Below are 18337 nucleotides of genomic sequence, written 5' to 3' on the forward strand. Positions count from 1 at the left end.
ACGTATTAACATACTTTCTTTGGCAAAATGATAGTATCAAATTAGTTCTACAAGTGTTCCATACATTGTCCATTCGAGAAATGAGACACACAAAAACTACAGCCGAAAATAGATTGCAGGAACAATTTTAATTATATATTACCAAAATAACCACTTCAATTGAGTTTGAGCAACTGAGGATTAAAGATACTGTGTAATATGGTTATTTCGAACTAGTTCGCCATGATAAATCTATGAACAGAAATTTTCATGATCTCGATAACCATTCCAACAAGTTGGTGCAAGTTAGTAAAATGCATATATTTTTATCCACATCGTGCCGAGACGCCTATGACACTGGCCCTTCTTTTTCATCCACTTGTGTACCCAATAGCCTGTAAAAACTGGAAAACGACGCACAATGAGTTTTGGTTCGAATAAATACAATCCACTCATTTTAACAAACTAATGATTTTTTTGGGTTTCAGGAAGTGCTTGGACTAACAACAATTCTATTTTCGGCTGTAGTTTTTGTGTGTCTCATTTCTCGAATGGACAATGTATGGAACACTTGTAGAACTAATTTAATACTATCAGGCAGTATGTTGATACGTTGAGGCGTTTAAAAGTTATGCAATATTTTTGAGTTTTTTTAAGGTATTTTTAAAACTAATTTAAATAAGTTAAAAATATTATACCCTTCCAATTTTCTCTTAAATTTTACTTATATTATGACCTTTCAGGAACCGCATAGGATACATTTTTATCGATCTGACATCTAATGAATATTCATATATGAAGCTTGACTAGTTTTTGATGAAAAAATAATCATAACTTTTTACTGGTAGCTCATATGAAAAAGCTTGGTTGAACAAAACTGTGCGCAATGATTAGTACAACAACTCGTCTGAACTCAAATGAAAAGCTAGAGAGGTGCTTTTTTCAGCAAAGTTGTTCAACATAAAATTTCTTGCAATTATATTGTACAACAAATTCATTTTTCAGTTCAATTAAGAAAGTTAGATTTCATATTTCAATCTAAATGAGGACCACCCTAGTAACATTTTTCATCAAAAGGAGCACCATTTGATTACAAACAACTTTTGTGAAGACACCAGCTACAAAAAAACTAATATTTGATAGTGAAAATATTTTTGTCACTGTAATTTCCCGTTTCGGACCATAGTGCAATGTTACTAAGTATGGACATACACGATGCATACATATCGTTTCAACATTAGGTAATTTTCACTAATCAACATATGTGATGAAAAAGATTTAAAGTATACACGAAAAGACTGAAATCAGCATTTTGCCACAAAAATTAATTGATTTACTGATTTTAGTTAGTTATATTTTGAGACAACTAAAATAATCTTACTTTTGTAATTTAGATTACTTAAATCTCATTTCCTCAATAATATTTTATTAGTTGAATTGGCTATTTTTTTAGTTGAATTCACCAAATAAACGTGCTGTCATTTTTTAGCCAAGGCGCACTTCGTTTCCATTCAATTATTTTTTAGTTGAATTAGTAAAATAAAATGTTATTTTCAACCAACATGAATGATTGAATTGGCTTCTGCAATCTGCAGTTATATGCCGCACTGTCACCGAACCGTCAACTGTCACCGTTAACACTGTAATGACTACTAGCCACTAGATGTCACACTACTACTGAAAAGAATTTTGAAATAATCAAAACTATGTTTTGAACAAATATAAATCTACCTGTTTTTTGTTTCGTTATAGCTTTGAACTGAAAAAACTACAATCATTTCTAATATAAGTTAGAAGATGCAACGAACTACGTTTGACATATACAATTAGAGTGCAACATTCGAAACTCGCTTCATTGTTCCACGTAACAACATTATTACACACAATCGGATCAAATGAGCACAAATTTTGAATAAATACACTTTATACTAAGAGTACTACATATCGGTTTATAAATTTAAATATGGATATACCGTAATACGTGCGAAAAACATCAAAACAATTTGCCAGCAGTTTCAACAATACTATCCTTTTAAGCTTTTTAATGTATTATTTTGCTTTGTCACTTCTCATGAGTGTTTGGCTTGCTAATAAAACAAATTTAATTTCTGTTTTTTGGCTATATTTCTGCAGGGATGGATGGATACACCCATATATGTAGTCAAGTTTTCTGATTTTAATCACAAAATTAGTTGCTAATTAGAATTTTTTGTTGGATTGAAGTTTTTCTGGTTTGTGTCCAGGATAGTCGCAAACTAAACACAATCTCTAAAAGCAAGAGTTTTTTCAGCAAAGTAAATTCAGAATTTCAACTAATTTAATAGTAATTTTAATTCAAAAACAGTAATACGAATTAGGCGCCGAGCTAATTTAGATCGTTCCGTGTATGAATATGACTAGAAGAAGTTCAACGCAGTAAGGCTTGAAATGTATCAAATTTGTTCGATATGTAGAGGTTCTATGAGAAGGTGAACCGCTCACGTAGCGGCTATACGCCACAGGCCTAAATGTGCAGAGTGGTAACCTTCTCACGAACGTACGTGAAGTGATCGACAGGAGGAAGCAGTACTATGACGAGCATCTGAATGGCGAAGCACAAAATACAGAGAACGACTCAGGAATCAATCTGGGTGCATGCTCAGCCGACGACAGATTCCCAGCACTTGATCTGTCGTAGATAAGTGAGGAGTTCGGCAAGCTGAGGAACAACAAAGCCGCGGGCAATGATCAGTTACCAGGCGAGCTGCTCAAAAATGGAGGAGAGGCACTGGTTAGAGCGCGGCACTGGATAATTTCTAAGATTCGGGAGGAGGAGATTCTACCGCAGGAATGGATGGATGGAGTGGTATGTCCCGTCTACAAAAAGGGTGATAAGCTAGACTGTTGCAATTACCGCGCAATCACATTGCTGAACGCCGCCTACAAGGTACTCTCCCAAATCCTTTGCCGTCGTCTATCACCAATAGCTAAGGAATTCATAGGGCCGTACCTAGCGGGATTTACTGGAGTTCGCGCCACTACGGATCACATATTCACGATAAGACAAGTACTCCAGAAGTGTCGTGAATACAACGTACCCACGCATCACCCATTCATTGATTTCAAAACGGCATACGGCATATCAGCCGTTCCTAACATGGAGAACAAACGCTGTTTTGAGCCGCCCCAGCATGGGGATCAGACGCTCGGGTAAGCTCACTCTCTGTAAAGAGAAGGCAAGCCCCCCTTCCCTGTCAGCATACGACCATGGTCCCACCGGGGTTGGTTACCCGATCTTTCCTATGGTTACTCGTACCCCAGCCGGCACCGCGGGGAGGTATTGATAGTAGTTACTGGACAAGAGGCTAAGAACCACATTGGGGCCTGAATTGAGCATTGTCCAGTCGTTTACCAACCAGAGTGATATGCTACTTCCGATTATCTGGGACGCTCTCAAGTCCCTTCGAATCTCGGAGAGGACTACGGAAATGTGGTGGACTCACTTGTATTTATATAAGTATTGACGGCTTTCTCAGTCCCAAATCACTAGGCAAACGATTTAATTCTTAAATTGGACTTAAATTGGACTCACTTGTGTCTTTTTCAATATTTCCTTAGAAGGAGTGCTTCAAAGAGCATCGAGCGAGGAGCGAGGATCGAGGATCGACACGAATGGCACGATCTTCCGAAAGTCCGTACAACTTTTTGGCTTCGCTGACGATATTGATATTGTTACACGTAACCTTGAAAGGATCACGGATACCTACATCGGACTGAAAGTTGAAGCTAGGTGTATCGGACTGGCCATAAATGCGTCAAAAACAAAATACATGAGAGGAAGAGGCTCTAGAGAAGAAACATTACGCCTCCCACCACACATATTGATAGACGGTGACGATAGCGAGGTGGTTGACTAGTTTGTGTATTTGGGCTCACTGGTGATCGCCGACAATGACACCAGCAGAGAAATCGAGATCGAGAAAAGTACGCCACCGCACGGAATTGACCATCTACAAAACGCTCATTAGACCGGTAGTTCTCTATGGCCTCGAGACCTCGACTATGTTGGCAGAGGACCAACGCACCCTTAGTGTTTTCGAAAGAAAGGTACTGAGGACCATCTATGGCGGAGTGCAGATGGAAGACGGAAAGTGGAGACGGCGTATGAATCACGAATTGCAACAGCTGCTACGGGAACCACCCATCGTATGGATAGCTAAAATCGAACGTCTACGATGGGTTGGGCATGCCATAATGTCGGACGACAGCCCAGTGAAAATGGTTCTTGAATATAATCCGACTGGTACAAGAAGAAGAGGAGCGCAGCGAGCAAGGTGGATCGATCAAGTGGATGGTGGTCTCAGATGCGTCCGTGCCTTTAGTGGCTGGCGACGAGCATCCTTGGACAGAGTTAAGTGGAGACGTATGCTTGATACAGCAAAGGACAGCTCTGGCTTATAGCTATTAGGTAAAGTAAGGTAAGGTTGATGTGTAGATTTTTCCAAACAGCACATTGAAAAAGGCGGGTGGGTAATGTCAGAGACATAACTAGATGTCGTGAATACGAAAACAACTGACATGTTCCTTAACACTTCCGAATATCAATTAGTTGATCAATTGTATGAAACTGTATGTAGAATTTGAAACGATGCACCTAAACTAAAGTACAGATTATTTACATTTAACATTCCGAAACACAAATATTATGAAATTACCAGTATAATTCTTTATAATAAAATAATGGTGGGTCTGAAATGAACCTTTTATGAAAGTGTTTGTGATGGAGAGTGATGAGTTGAATTCGAATTCCGATGGATGCCGCTGACGTCCGTCATCTAATTCCAGGCTGAACTGTTGTACGTGAGTGCGATACTGATATGGTTGGTGTAGGGGTAGCGTTTACAACCGATTATAACCTTCCAATAAAGAAAACATTCATTCGCTGGGTTGATCAATTATATAATAGGGATAATTCATTGAACGAAACTATCAATATGCTATAGGGATTCGTTTCTAGCATTCAGAAGGGTCAAATTGCGTAATTCTCTACGACATTAAACTCTGGAACATTTTTCGCGAAAACAAAGAAGGCTTCAATTGATCTCGATTACTGTGAATTTCACACAGCGAAAAGTGCACAAACCTAACCAAACCGTTCTAGATTTGCACTACACTGAGGATATGAGGATTTGCGAACAACAAATCCAAATAGACCTTTAGAAAACTTTCGAGGAATTAGAACGGCTGATTTTGTGTAATGCTCTCCACCGTTGTTTTTTCATCAATGCAAATGACTGGCAGCTGTGACGTAATCGCTCTTGTCGAAAGCGAAACTAGCTTTGCAAACGACACAAAATACATTTGCTCGCAGTGGCGATAGAATCCAAACTGATCCAATTTTTGTTAGGAGCTCTCTTTTTACGTGATTTCGTTTGTAGCTTTTTCACTAATGGGCGGTCCTAACGGCTATAAAAAGAGCCGCATACAGAATTTTAATGTCGATTACTTCATTTCGTATTTGCATAATTTATTGAAAGAAACTATCAATATGCTGTAGGGATTCGTTTCTAGCATTCAGAAGGACCAAATTGAGGAACTCACTAAGATATTCATCACTGTTCGGAACATTTGTCTCGAACGATTTGTTGTTCAGCAGCAGATATTTTGTTCTCTTCCTCAGAACGCGTTCTGATTGGTTGGTATTGACATGGGTCAACATGAGACAGGTTTTTCAATAGTGTACGATTGAAATACTTCAATGCTTTTGCTATGCACGTTTAAGTTGAAAAATTTTGATTCTATTGGTAGTTAGATTATATAAATCCCTTCACAGATCACTGAGCTATGAGCTTTAAAAATACGAGGAAAGTAAACGCGCCTTATGAATTATCCTCTTTGATACTCGTTTATACTAAACATTTCAGAAAAGTTTGGTTTTGAATTATTTGAGATTATGTCACATAACTGAAAATTTTATCATAAAATTGTGATCATATTTCCGATGGCGTGTAGCAAAAATTATGTTGTTTCGTTAGATACAACAAGAGATATTCACGATCAAAAACTTATCACTCTCTCGGAGGGTAAATTTTGAAAAGGCACCGCATGGTAAACTAAGTCGTAACTATCGATATCGGCTAAGTGATTACAAAGTAATGAATCATTGCAACCATGTTTTAATCCACCTAGTGGTGTGATGATTCCTTTCTCATTTTAATTTCTTCATATTACATTCTACCAACTCTTGAATAAAAACAATGATGTTCGTTCATGCATAGACCTGCAAATTTGCAGGTTTATGTTCAAATGAACACTTTTTTTTTTACTTTCTCATATGAAAGGTTGGACAATCACTTGAAAAAATGACTAACAAAAATAGTTTCTTATGCTATTCGACTCAATTCATCGAACTGACCAATGTCTGTGCGTACATGTATGTTTGTGTATGGGTCAAATAATCTGACTAGGTTTTCTCCGAGATGGATGAACCGATTTTGACAAACTTTGATTCAAATGAATGGTCTAGTGGTTCCATACAAAACTCCTGAATTTCATCCGGATCCAACTTCTGGTTCCGTAGTTATAGGGTAAAGAGTGTAAAATATTGTACACCGTCACCAACCGGGAAAACAAAAACTGTAAGAAAAATTTTGAATTGGACTCAAAACTACACCAATCGGTAACCGTTATCAGTAGACAACTAAACAAACCGACTCCGGCTCTCCTGTCTCCCGGTCTCTGGCTCCGGAAGCACCGGAAATAGTTGTCATATTTTCCAAAAAGGATTTCAATCACTTTTCTCAGCGATGGTCTCCGATTTGCACAAACTTAGATTGAAATGAAAGGTCCCACGGTCACATACGGAATTCCTGAATTTCATTCGGATCCGACTTCCGGTTTCGGAGTTATAATGGATAAAGTGTGTTAAATTGTACACCGTCACTGAAACCGACGAAATACAAACTGTAAAAAAAATTATAAGTAAGACTCAAAACTACACAAATCGATAGCCATCATCAGTAGGCAACTAAACAAACCGATTCTGGCTATGCTAATTCCCGGTTTTCGATTGACGACGGAGATAATAGTCATATGCTCTAAAAAGAGATCTTAAGCATTTTTCTCGGAGATTGCATAACCGGTATTCCAGATCTTAGGTTTCTACCACAAAATACTGCCTATTTTCGGATTCAAAAAAATTCAAGCCGTCGTTTAGAGTACGATGGCAAAAACGTATACAATCTTCAAAATTTGAATAAAAACTAGTAGAGTTTGTACGCCATGGTAGCTGGTGGCCGTGCGTACTGACTTCGATAATACCAGTTCAAAGCATTGTTTCATCCTGTATGTTATACTTTGGCATAATTATACCCCAAATTATAGGCATGATAAGAAACTTTTCCAAAAATCCCACAGTTATTCTGATTTTTTAGACAAATTTAAAAGATTTTTACTCTGTTTTTAATCGTCGCTCTATGACGGCTTTTAACACATTTTACCCAGTAGTTCTGCTACCGGAAGATGGAATCATATACATCTCAATAGCAATTTCTGGACCTATAATACCTGTAGTTTGAGCTTAAAATTGTGAAAATCGCTTCAGCTATTACTAAAAAATGAGAAGAGCTCAGTTTTGAAGTTTTTGACCAGTATTTCCGAATCGGTTTGTTTGACCAGCGACTGACATAACCTAAAAATTGAAATAGTATTGACCTAAATTTAAAAGAAATTTTCCTGTTTTAGTTTCGTTACTCTGAATGACGAAGGTTTTCGTCCACTATTTTGGGTACCATAGGAACCGGAAACTGATAATCGATTGATCTGCAGTCACGTACCCAGAGGGGGGGGCCGAGGGGCCTTGGCCCCTCCCGAAATCAAGAACCTATAATTATTTAGAATGTCTCAGACATGTGTTACAGAAATAACAAGACAGTAAACGTAATGAAATAGCAGTTCCAGAGGAAAAGTGTATGTTAAAAACAGCCGTAAAAGGCACATCGAGAATTAGGTACATAAGCAATCTTCAGTAACATTATTTTAAATCTTTGGGCCCCTCCCGAAATGAAATCTTGGGTACGGGCCTGTTGATCTGAAATCAATTTTTTCATCTACAACTAACAAGACTTACTCAACATACAAGACAAGACAAGTTTGTGAAAATTAATTCAGTGTGTAACAATATTGAATAAATAAATTAGCAACACAGTAGTGTTGAGCTAGAGCTTTATTTATTAGCATACTAGTAAGAGCTGAGTAAGAACACAAATATATTTTGTTGTCTTTAAATCTCGTGTTTTATTTTTGTCATTCAGACACATCTTACATGGTATCAGAAGTGGGGTACAAATGTTAGCTGTCTGAACAGTTCATATTTTCCTGAAAAAGGTTCTAGAAACATCGGGAGAAATTTTGTTGTATTGGTGAAGCATCATCGTGTTATGCAGTGCACAATAGCTGTCTGTGCTAGTTTCTGTGTGTTAGCCGAGCGACAAGGGTAAACAAACGAAACGGGGTAGACGAAAACATTGTGTGTGTGTGTTGCTATCAAGAAAATCAAAGGCGGCCGCAGCCCTTGAACTGTGAAAATTTAGTCAGCGAGTGGCCGAAATAGAAACAGTAGTTCCGTATTTACATGATCGCCAGCAACAAGAATACAGATGTGGAATGCAACAAGATTACAACATTTTGAGGCCCGTAGGAGAGCGTGGAGTGGATATATACAACACAATTTTACCCAACACTGGGGATGTCAACAGTATGTTCTATGTGGAACCGGTAAACGCTGATGATGATGATGCTGGTGAGCAAAATGTGCAACGTACGTTAGCAACGTACGTCACTGCATTCGCCTACCTCGAAAGAATGTCTCCATGGAAGCTTTTAATTTCAGCATGATCGTTCAGAAGGACAAGCAATCTTTCGCAGATTTTAAAACTGGTCTTTGCACCCAGCTGTCGTATTGTGAATTTAAATGTACTGCTTGCAGTGCTTCATATTCAGATCGGATGCTTCAGAATCGTATCATTATTGGTGTCCAAGACAAGAAGCTTTAACTGAAAGGGGAAGGATGGACCATTGCAGAGTGTAGTGGAAACTTGCAAAAATACCTTATTATGCACTTCGGTGTGGAGGAACCTGTCAACGGAACAAAAGAAGAGATAGTGGTTGTGAAGAGGGCGTAGTGTTACAATTATGGACAGAAGTACAAAGCAAAACATCGTTAATACGTGAGAAAAGTCAACTGCGACGTTTGTGGACGTCGTGACCACTTCTGAAAGGTTTGCAAGTTATCAAAATGGGAAGATAAAACAAATCGGAGCGGTCTCACAATGGATGACAACCCTAAGCAAACCAGAGAGGCTGTGCACAATATCAACTGGCATGAAACAGGTAACTGCAAAGCACGTTGTTTCCAACGGGATTGGAATCAAAATAAATCGAAGATAAAATTAACTAGTATATCTGATTTACGTTACAGAATAAATTCGAACTGCGGCATTGGCAGGATGTCACGCATCAAGTGGATCAAGTTATTAGAATGAAGATACCCCAGTGGTTTCAAACTGGACACAAGGCGGACGTAAGATTATTAAAGATTCCTTGCTGAATGATTCCTCCATGCCAAACGTTGTTGATTATAGCTCGAATAAAGTAAACATTCATGGTCGTATCTCCCTTCCCTTTTTCGATCCCGAGAAAATGGTTACTTATTACGCAATGTTCTTCGTTTCGTTTCGATTCCTTTGAGCCTGTTTTGGGACTCGAAACCAGTGTAGCTTTTGGTTTAAACAAACGTTTAAATGCTTTTAAGTGTGGTACTGAGCTCTCTGTTTATTATGAATTTTTAAAAAAGAACCGAGTGGTCTTTGAGGGCCTTGGGTAAATTCCCTGTAACATCATTCTCAAAAAAATTCGGTACCCAGACTTCACTACAAGAAGCGTATTTCTGTAAGGCTTCACGATCGCCTAAACGTTGAACCAACGTCTATGGTTGAACAAGAAGTTATTTTTCCTGTAGATTATCCGACAGAGTGGGTAAGTAACATGCAAATCGTTGAAAAACCAGGCGGTTCTTTCAGAATTTGTCTTGACCTTAAACCGTTGAATGCCGGCATAAAGAGAGAACACTTTTCAATGAACTTGCGTAATAGGTTTTGGAAAATGGAGCTTGATAATGGAAGCTCAGATTTGACCACGTTTATGACTCCGTTTGGCCGCTTCAAGGTTCCTTTTGGCATCAGCAGTGCACCCGAGATGTTTCAGAAGCACATGGTTCAGCTGCTAGGCGATATCGACGGGGTTAAATTTTTCGATGATATGTTATTTTGCGGAATAAATTCAAAGAACATGATGAGATTTTGACAAAAGTTCTTCAACGTGCTCGTGATAATAACATCAGATTTAATTCTTCAAAATTTAGTATCGCATTGATAAAGTGGAGTTCATTATTTCCAAGGATATTGTCTCCTCAGATTCATCGTATATACTAGCGATTGTGGCCATGCCTAGGCATTGCAATAAATCAGAAGTTTTAAGAATTTTTGGCTTTTTGAAGTATCTAGAGTAATTTATTCCTAATCGGTCTAAACGTACTACTAACCATCGTAATTTAATGAGAAATGACGGTGATTGGAATTGGACTGTTGGCCATGATCGTGAACTTCCATTACGAAAACTCCAATTTTGACGATTTTTGACCCGGAAAAACAAGTCGTTGTGTAAACGAATAGTTAAAAAGATGGCATGAGTAGCACTATCATGCAAGATGGTAAACCAATCGCGTTTGCCTCACAAACACTGTCAAAAAGTGAACAGAAGTGGGCACAAATTGAGAATGAGTTATTAGTCATTGTATTTGCATATGAAAAATTTCATCTTTATCTCTACGATAGAAGTTTCATTGTTCAATCAGAGCATAAACCTTTGGAGGCCCTGATAAAAAGGGGCATAGATGATGTTATGCCTCGACTTATGCGTATATTCCTGCATCTGTTGAAATATCCGGATATGGAGATTGTTTACACCTCAGGAAAACATTTACTTGTTGCTGATTATCTGGACGATGTTGATTTAGTGAAGAGTTGAGTGGCATGATTCACACGGTTTCTCAACAGGTTTGTTTGTCATCTGGTAATTACAAATATTACCTTAAAAAACATAAGAGTGATGATCATTATAACCGTGTTGTCAGTTACGTTGCGAATGGATGGCCCACCTATCAAAAGCTCGAGGATTTAAGTCAACTATTCTATAAGCATCGTAATTCGTTGCATTATGAGGATAGAGCATCGATTGAAAATCCCTACGGGCATTCAAAAATGTATTTCTAACTGGGTTTATACACCACATATATATATTGAAAAAACGCTGGCCTGAGCTTGATCGCGGTTTTTCTGGTCAGAGATGACCAAAGACTTAACTGAGCTGGTCAACAAATTTTTCAGTTTGTGAGAAGATTACTCGGAATTTGCAGAAGAACCGTTGGTACAACCTCCCGTATCGGAATATCCCTTCCACCGTATAGGCATTGATTTATATGAGTATGCTGGGTTTGATTATGTTGATGTTATTGGCGCGTACTCCGTCTACGTATTTCTAGAGAGACTACGAGCGAACAATACCTCACATGTAATAGAAATTCTGCTTGTATGGATACCACACTCAGGTTCGCTACACTCTACGTCCGTTTTGAGAATGGGTTTCACTCCAGCACAGTTGATCTTCAGTCGCCAACTCAAAACTCGTCTTCCGGTTTCAAGTGGACTGCTTGTTGCTAATAACTTAAGCAGTGATGCAGTTAGAGCTAAGATAATTCAAAAGCAATGAAATCAAAAACATTACGATCGCTCGGCAAAAGGATTACCAGTGTTGACTCAAGGTTTTGTTTAAGAAGAATGATAAGGAATGGCCTTACGGGGAAATCGTTAGATGTGTGGTCGTATGTGGTCAAGGATAGTTTCGGTAATCATTTCCACCGAAACCGACATATTATCACTCGTTCGATGAATGAAATTTTAATCCGAGTGATATGATATATGAAAAGCCGACATGTAAGCAAATGAGCTGTGCCAAACCAAAATCAACCCCCTAAGTAGCTCCAAGAACTGCTGTTTTCCTACCAAGTGTAACGAGCTCCCCTGCGGGAAAATCGCTATATGAGAACTCGTTTTGTCCGAGCACGAATACTCCGGTTCATCGTCATATTATGACACTGAACACGGTGGATGGGGAAGTCATTCTGAACCAGATGTCTCTAATGCCTCAGATTCTACAAATTCAGATCTACCGGCGAGTGATACCACTGAAAATTTATATAAAACTCGAAGCGGTCGAACTGTGCGACCACCGCATAGATTTAAAGTCTAGTTAGTATCCTTATCCTCATCATATTTTCAATGAATCATTAACTTAAACCAGACCCTGTCAGCTTGGAGCGTATTCAATTTTCAGTTCAGCAACGCCGTCGCATGGCATAACGTTCAACATATCATGCCAATTGTATGGATGCGCAGTGTTGCTATTTTAGCGCGAACGAATTTGACATTTCTCTCCCCTTCTTCTATGTACGACATTGGATGCGGACTTGCATGAGGGCGCCATACTCGCAAAAAATGATGTTGCCAATGATTTGTTCGGGAAATGTGAGAGCTGGATATCTTGTTAATATGATGTCTTTGCTTGAACCTTAACTTAACTTGAAAATAATCTCCATAATGACAAAATGGACAAAATATGGACTCAATGTTTTCTTATAGAGAACGCTGCCAATACTTGCATGTGCGGGATTTTGTATAAGGGATAGATAAAAGTTTGTGTTTATTTCACATTTTACTCAAATAATAATTCTTATTGCAATATCTGAATGAGTAAATGAATGAATGAAGCAATCTCAAAAAAGGCACAAATCGATAAGGGACTGATATGCGATTCAATCAAATATCACGAAATCCCAAGAGATCGTATATACTTTTTTTCATGAAATTACTGTGTATGTACAAATTTATCGATATACTACCACGTAAACTAAAATAATTTCGTTTTTTTTTCATTGCAGAGAAAAGTGACAGCGATGGTGAAGGAAACTAATTTGCATTATACGTTACGACAACATCAAAGTAATTGTTGCCTTCACATGCAACCCAAACTAACAAAATACTCAATGATATAATTCAGCATTCGAGGATAATATAATACATAGGGTCGTATGGAAATAAATGTAGTAAAGTCTGACTTGTATAATAACTTTCCAAAAGCAAAGTCCAAAGAGTTAAACACACTGTTGATTTGGAAAAAAAATCGAATTGTATAGTCCTTGCTGAAAAAAAAACAGTAGCGATGAGTGTCTCACCCTGTTTACAAATGCTATGTATACTTTACTGTGATTTACAATCACTTAAAATTATAAGAAATTTCACTACTTTGACACATGATGTCTCAAACCAATTGAATCTTTCAACAAGAAGAGCTTTTGTTATGTAGTAAAGTATCTTGTTTTGACAAGAACATTAACCACAATTATTATCACTGAAGCACTAACTTTTAATTCGCTTGTCAGTCCAGCGTAGCAAAAATTCCGTGCGACGCCAGATGAGCTGTTGTTTCCTATTCATCAATGGATGAAACCATCTTACATCACACATATTTTTTATCTTGATTGTAGATTACGTGCTTTAACAAAATTGAACATTTTTTACTTTCACTAACGAAGCTCATAACAAAGGAATATTTCTTGCTGTGTACGTATCAGGTAAATATTGTATGTTCATTAATCAGTGGGTTTAAAACTGAATGTTACATGATGGTAAAGTTTCGTATAATAATTTTAAGTGGTTAAAATATCGCATTAAAACTTGCATAACTTTTAAGTACTGTGAGCTTTTTTCTGCAAACATAATAGCCTCCGCTACCGAAACTCAAGCTTGCTACTTTTTATGCATACAACCCATTGTCCGTAGATTTACTCAGAGTAGCGATTAAAGTGAAACGTATGAAAAAGAATATTTACTGACTCAACTGTTCTTGAACGGTGTGTCTTTTGTTATGTTTAAAGTACATTTGTCTACTGTATTTTAGCTGAAGTAAAATTATGGACACACAATAAACAGATATTTCTAAAAACTGTCTTAAATTTTGGTAGTTAAAATTTGGCGTGATGACTTCCAAAATTCATCTGAAATTCTGATTACAATAAGGTGAGAGAAAATTATAATTCATTTTTGCCTTTCTCTATAGAAAAACATTAGAATTGCTGGGAATGTCTGTGTGTGTGTGTGTACGTCTGTGTATTTGTGCGTGTATATATGTGCACATTTTACAAAATTTTTGAACGCGCAGTTTTCTCAGAGATGGCTAAACCGATTTTAACAAACTGAAGCTCGTTTGAAATCTACTATTGGGCCATTCATCAAGTTTGAATTTCAAATGTCTGTGACTTTTGGTTCCGGAGATATGATGACATAAGTGACGTAACCGACGAATCGCATTATTTTTTACCGCGCAAGTTTGTCGGAAATGGCTTAACCAATTACAACGAACTTAGACCCGTTCGAAAGCTTTTGTTAGGCCATTGATCAAGTTAGAAGATCAAATGGCTGTGACTTTTGGTTCTGGAGATATAATGGTATAAGTGACGTAATCGACAAAACACGGTGTTTTTTACCGCTCTAATGTATATTAGTCTGCCAATATTTTGGCAACACCTCTAATTTCGTAAAGCGCTATTGCTTAAAAGTTTAAGCACCTTGGAAAAAGTTCCCATGCAAAATTTGAGCTAAATCGGATATGGGTAAGGGGTGCTACCCGGCGGGTCAGGTTTGCAAATTTTCGATCTTGAAAAATCACCATAGAAACGTTAGAATTGCATGAAACGTCGAGATTTAGTGTCATTTAAAAAAAATTTTTTTTTAAGGAATCGACTTTCTGGGACTTTTTTCGAGATAACACTAAATTTCAACGTTTCGTGCAATTCTACACGGAAAGAAATATTTTTCTGCTATCATGATTAGAAAATCATGAAACCAATCATTTTAACTTTCCATGAAACCATGAGCAATAACTCTTCTCCCATGAAAATTAATCATGGTTCGAAAATGCGTTACTTTTGGAATGTTTTTATTTCAAATTTCGTAACGCTCATTTTCTCTATTTTTGTGTGAGAGAATCCACGATAAAACAAATAAAAAGAGGAACGAAACTCTTATGCTGTATTTGACGTGAGAATTCTACTTGGACAAATGGATATAAACATCCGCTCTAAGGAACAACTTTTTCCTCGTCATCCGTTTGGCTGAAACAAATTTCACGAAGAATGCACCCTTGTCTGGTATGGCTCGCATATTTAATCGGTTTGATATAATATTCGATTTTCGTCTATCTCGTGATACTCTCAAACGTTTATTTAATGCTTTTTTTAATTTCATCTAATGTAGGGGCAATAATACTGACGAAGGCAACATTAAATGCCTGTTGCTGGTGTCAGTTGCGTGGAGAAGCATACAACAAAGAAAAACCCGCGATGGCCTTCCGGCGAGAAAGAGAATTGAAAAAAGAACCTAACGAGCCGCCCGGGAAACCCTCGTCACGAAGAATCTAGCAAGAAATACGAATCGGGCGAATGCAGGACGAAGATTTGCAAACTCGTAAGTTCGATATCATAGCAAAGCAAGAACTTTGTTAGACAGAGCAGAGGGTGTGGATAAGAGGGCACCGAGCAGTTACCTTTTAACAGAGCGGTGGTACATCTTGTGCACTAAGAACTGGCTTCATAGTGCTGGGCAAGATGCACCAGTGCGTGATTGAATGGGAACCAACCAGCGACAGGATAAGTGTGTTGTAGAGTAAAACCTTTTAAAGAATACAGGATGATTAATCCGACTTTTGTGCCTTTCCATACAAATGGGTGTTAGGAATATGACAAATCGACCGTACAGGTATTTAGCAACAATTAAGTCTTCGGTTTTGGTGATCAAATAAATAAGAACGACTGTTATATACTGCCCGACGTTTCGGCCACTGGTTGTTTGCACAGTAAAACATCTCTTCTGTCACTATTCTAAAATATTTAAAACATATGTGCGATCACAAAAACTGTTCACATACTTACTTACTCTCTCAGTCGTAGACCACGCGGGTCTCTGCTGTATACAGGAGGCGTCTCCATTCAACTCGGTTCATGGCTGTTCGCCGCCAGCCTCGGTAACTGCGAAAGGTCCTGCTGCGCGCCTCTTCTTCTTATACCGGTCGGATCATTATCGAGAATCATTTTAACCGGGTTGTTCTCCGACATTCTAACAACATGCCCGGCCCACCTTAACCGCCCGACCTTGGCCGTTTGGGTTGGTTCTCCCAGCAACTGGTGCAGTTCATGGTTCATTCGCCTTCTCCACGTACCATCTTCCATCCGCATTCCGCCGAAGATGGTTCGCAACACCTTCTGTTCAAAAACACCTAGTGCGCGTTGATCCTCCGCAAGCATTGTCCAGGACTCATGCCCGTAGAGGATAACTGGTCTAATCAGCGTTTTGTAGGTAGTTAACTTCGTACGACGGCTAATTTTGCTCGATCGAAGCATCCTGCGCAGTCCAAAGTAAGCACGATTTCCTGACAATATGCGTCCCTGAATTTCTCTGCTGGTGTCATTATCGGCAGTCACCAGTGAGCCCAAGTACACGAACTCGTCGACCATTTCGATTTCATCACCACCAATCAGAACTCGTAATGGGTTGCCGACGTTATCTTCTCTCGAGCCCCTGCCTTTTATGTACTTTGTCTTTGACACATTGATGTCTAGTCCGATCCGCTTGGCTTCAGCTTTTAGTCCGATGTACGTATCTTCCATCTTCTCAAAGTTGCGTGCTATAATATCAATATCATCAGCGAAACCAAGTAGCTGGACGGACTTTCTGAAAATCGTGCCACTCGTGCCTATCCTCGCTCTTCTTATCACACCCTCCAAAGCAATGTTGAAAAGCAGACACGAAAGGCCATCACCTTGCCGTAGCCCTCTGCGAGTTTCGAAGGGACTCGAGTTTATCCCCGATACTCGAACAACGCACATCACTCGATCCATCGTATCCTTGACCAATCGTATCAGTTTGTTCGGGAATCCGTAGTTGTGCATGGTTTTCCATAGCTGTTCTCGATCGATTGTGTCGTAGGCTGATTTGAAATAGATGAATAAGTGATGTGTGGGCACATTGTATTCGCGGCACATTTGCAACACCTGGTGGATAGCGAACACTTGGTCCGTGGTAGCACGTTCGCCCACAAATCCTGCCTAATATTGTCCCACGAATTCGTTTGCAATCGGTGAAAGTCGACGGCATAAGATTTGGGAGAGTACATTGTAGGCGACGTTCAGCAGAGTTATCGCGCGGTAATTGCAGCAATCCAGCTTATCGCCCTTTTTGTAGATGGGACACACGATTCCTTCCATCCATTCCTCCGGTAAAATCTCGTCGTCCCAGATCTTGGTAACGACCGAGTGCCGTGTTTTAGTAGCTCGCTTGGTAGTTGGTCAATGCCCGCGGCCTTATTACTTTTCAACCGGCTTACCACCTCTTCCACTTCTTGGAGGTCTGGGACCGGCAGTCTATCGTCCTCCGCACGCGTTCCCAAGTTCGTTTCCGCGCCGCCACGTTCGTATTCCGCCACATCGCCATTGAAGTGCTCGTCGAAATACTGCCGCCACTTCTCGATCACCTCACAGTCGTTCGTGAGAAGATACCCGTTGGTGTCCTTGCACATATCGGCCTGTGGCACATGGCCTCTGGGCGAACGGTTCACCTTCTTGTAGAGTTTCCTTGTGTTATTAGCACGGAACAGCTGTACCATCGCTTCGAGATCTCGGTCTTCCTGTTGTCGCTTTTTTCTACGGGATACCGAGTTTAGTCTGTTCCGCGCCTGTCTGTATCGCTCCTCGTTTGCTCTCGTCCGGTGTTGCAGCCTATTCGCCCAAGCTGCATTCTTCTCGGCCACTAACTGTTCACATTCGTCGTCGAACTAGTCGTTCCTTGCGTTCGGAGGCGCCGTACCTAGCGTTGCTGATGCAGTTCTACCTATAGCAGAACGGATGTCTCTCCAGCCATCTTCAAGAGTAGCTGCACTCAGTTCGTGCTCGCATCTCAGCCAACGCAGTCGAAAATCGTTTGCGGTCGAAGCAAAAGAAACAAAGACAATACAGTGCAGTGAACAATAGAGTGTACGGAATGGTCAAATACGATTTAACAAAGCCTGAAACTTGGCCAACAAGGCCAAATTCAATTTGTATAGATTTCAAGCGTTGCAAAGTTAGACCAGCAGCAAATGAAATTGAAATCTTACTTAAAGAACGAATGCATTTAGACGCTAATAATGTAACTGAGATTCAATTCAACAAGGC

At 39.2% G+C, this 18337-nt stretch overlaps 1 protein-coding gene across 6 annotated transcripts in view; it reads left to right on the forward strand.

Moving 5' to 3' along the window:
* LOC131432461 (uncharacterized) overlaps positions 1 to 18337 on the forward strand; it is a 567367-nt gene that overhangs the window by 521794 nt on the left and 27236 nt on the right. For 4 of the 6 annotated variants that reach the window (XM_058598750.1, XM_058598749.1, XM_058598751.1 and 1 more), the window contains exon 21: positions 13013 to 13188. The exons of the other annotated variants lie outside the window; for them this stretch is intronic. In XM_058598750.1, coding sequence (XP_058454733.1) covers positions 13013 to 13044 — 32 coding nt within the window. In that variant the 3' untranslated portion in view covers positions 13045 to 13188. Of the gene's footprint in view, positions 1 to 13012; positions 13189 to 18337 lie in introns of those variants that run through there. 6 annotated transcript variants of the gene reach the window in all.

Source organism: Malaya genurostris, chromosome 2 (genome assembly GCF_030247185.1).
Source record: "Malaya genurostris strain Urasoe2022 chromosome 2, Malgen_1.1, whole genome shotgun sequence".
In the NCBI taxonomy this organism is placed as follows: domain Eukaryota; kingdom Metazoa; phylum Arthropoda; class Insecta; order Diptera; family Culicidae; genus Malaya; species Malaya genurostris.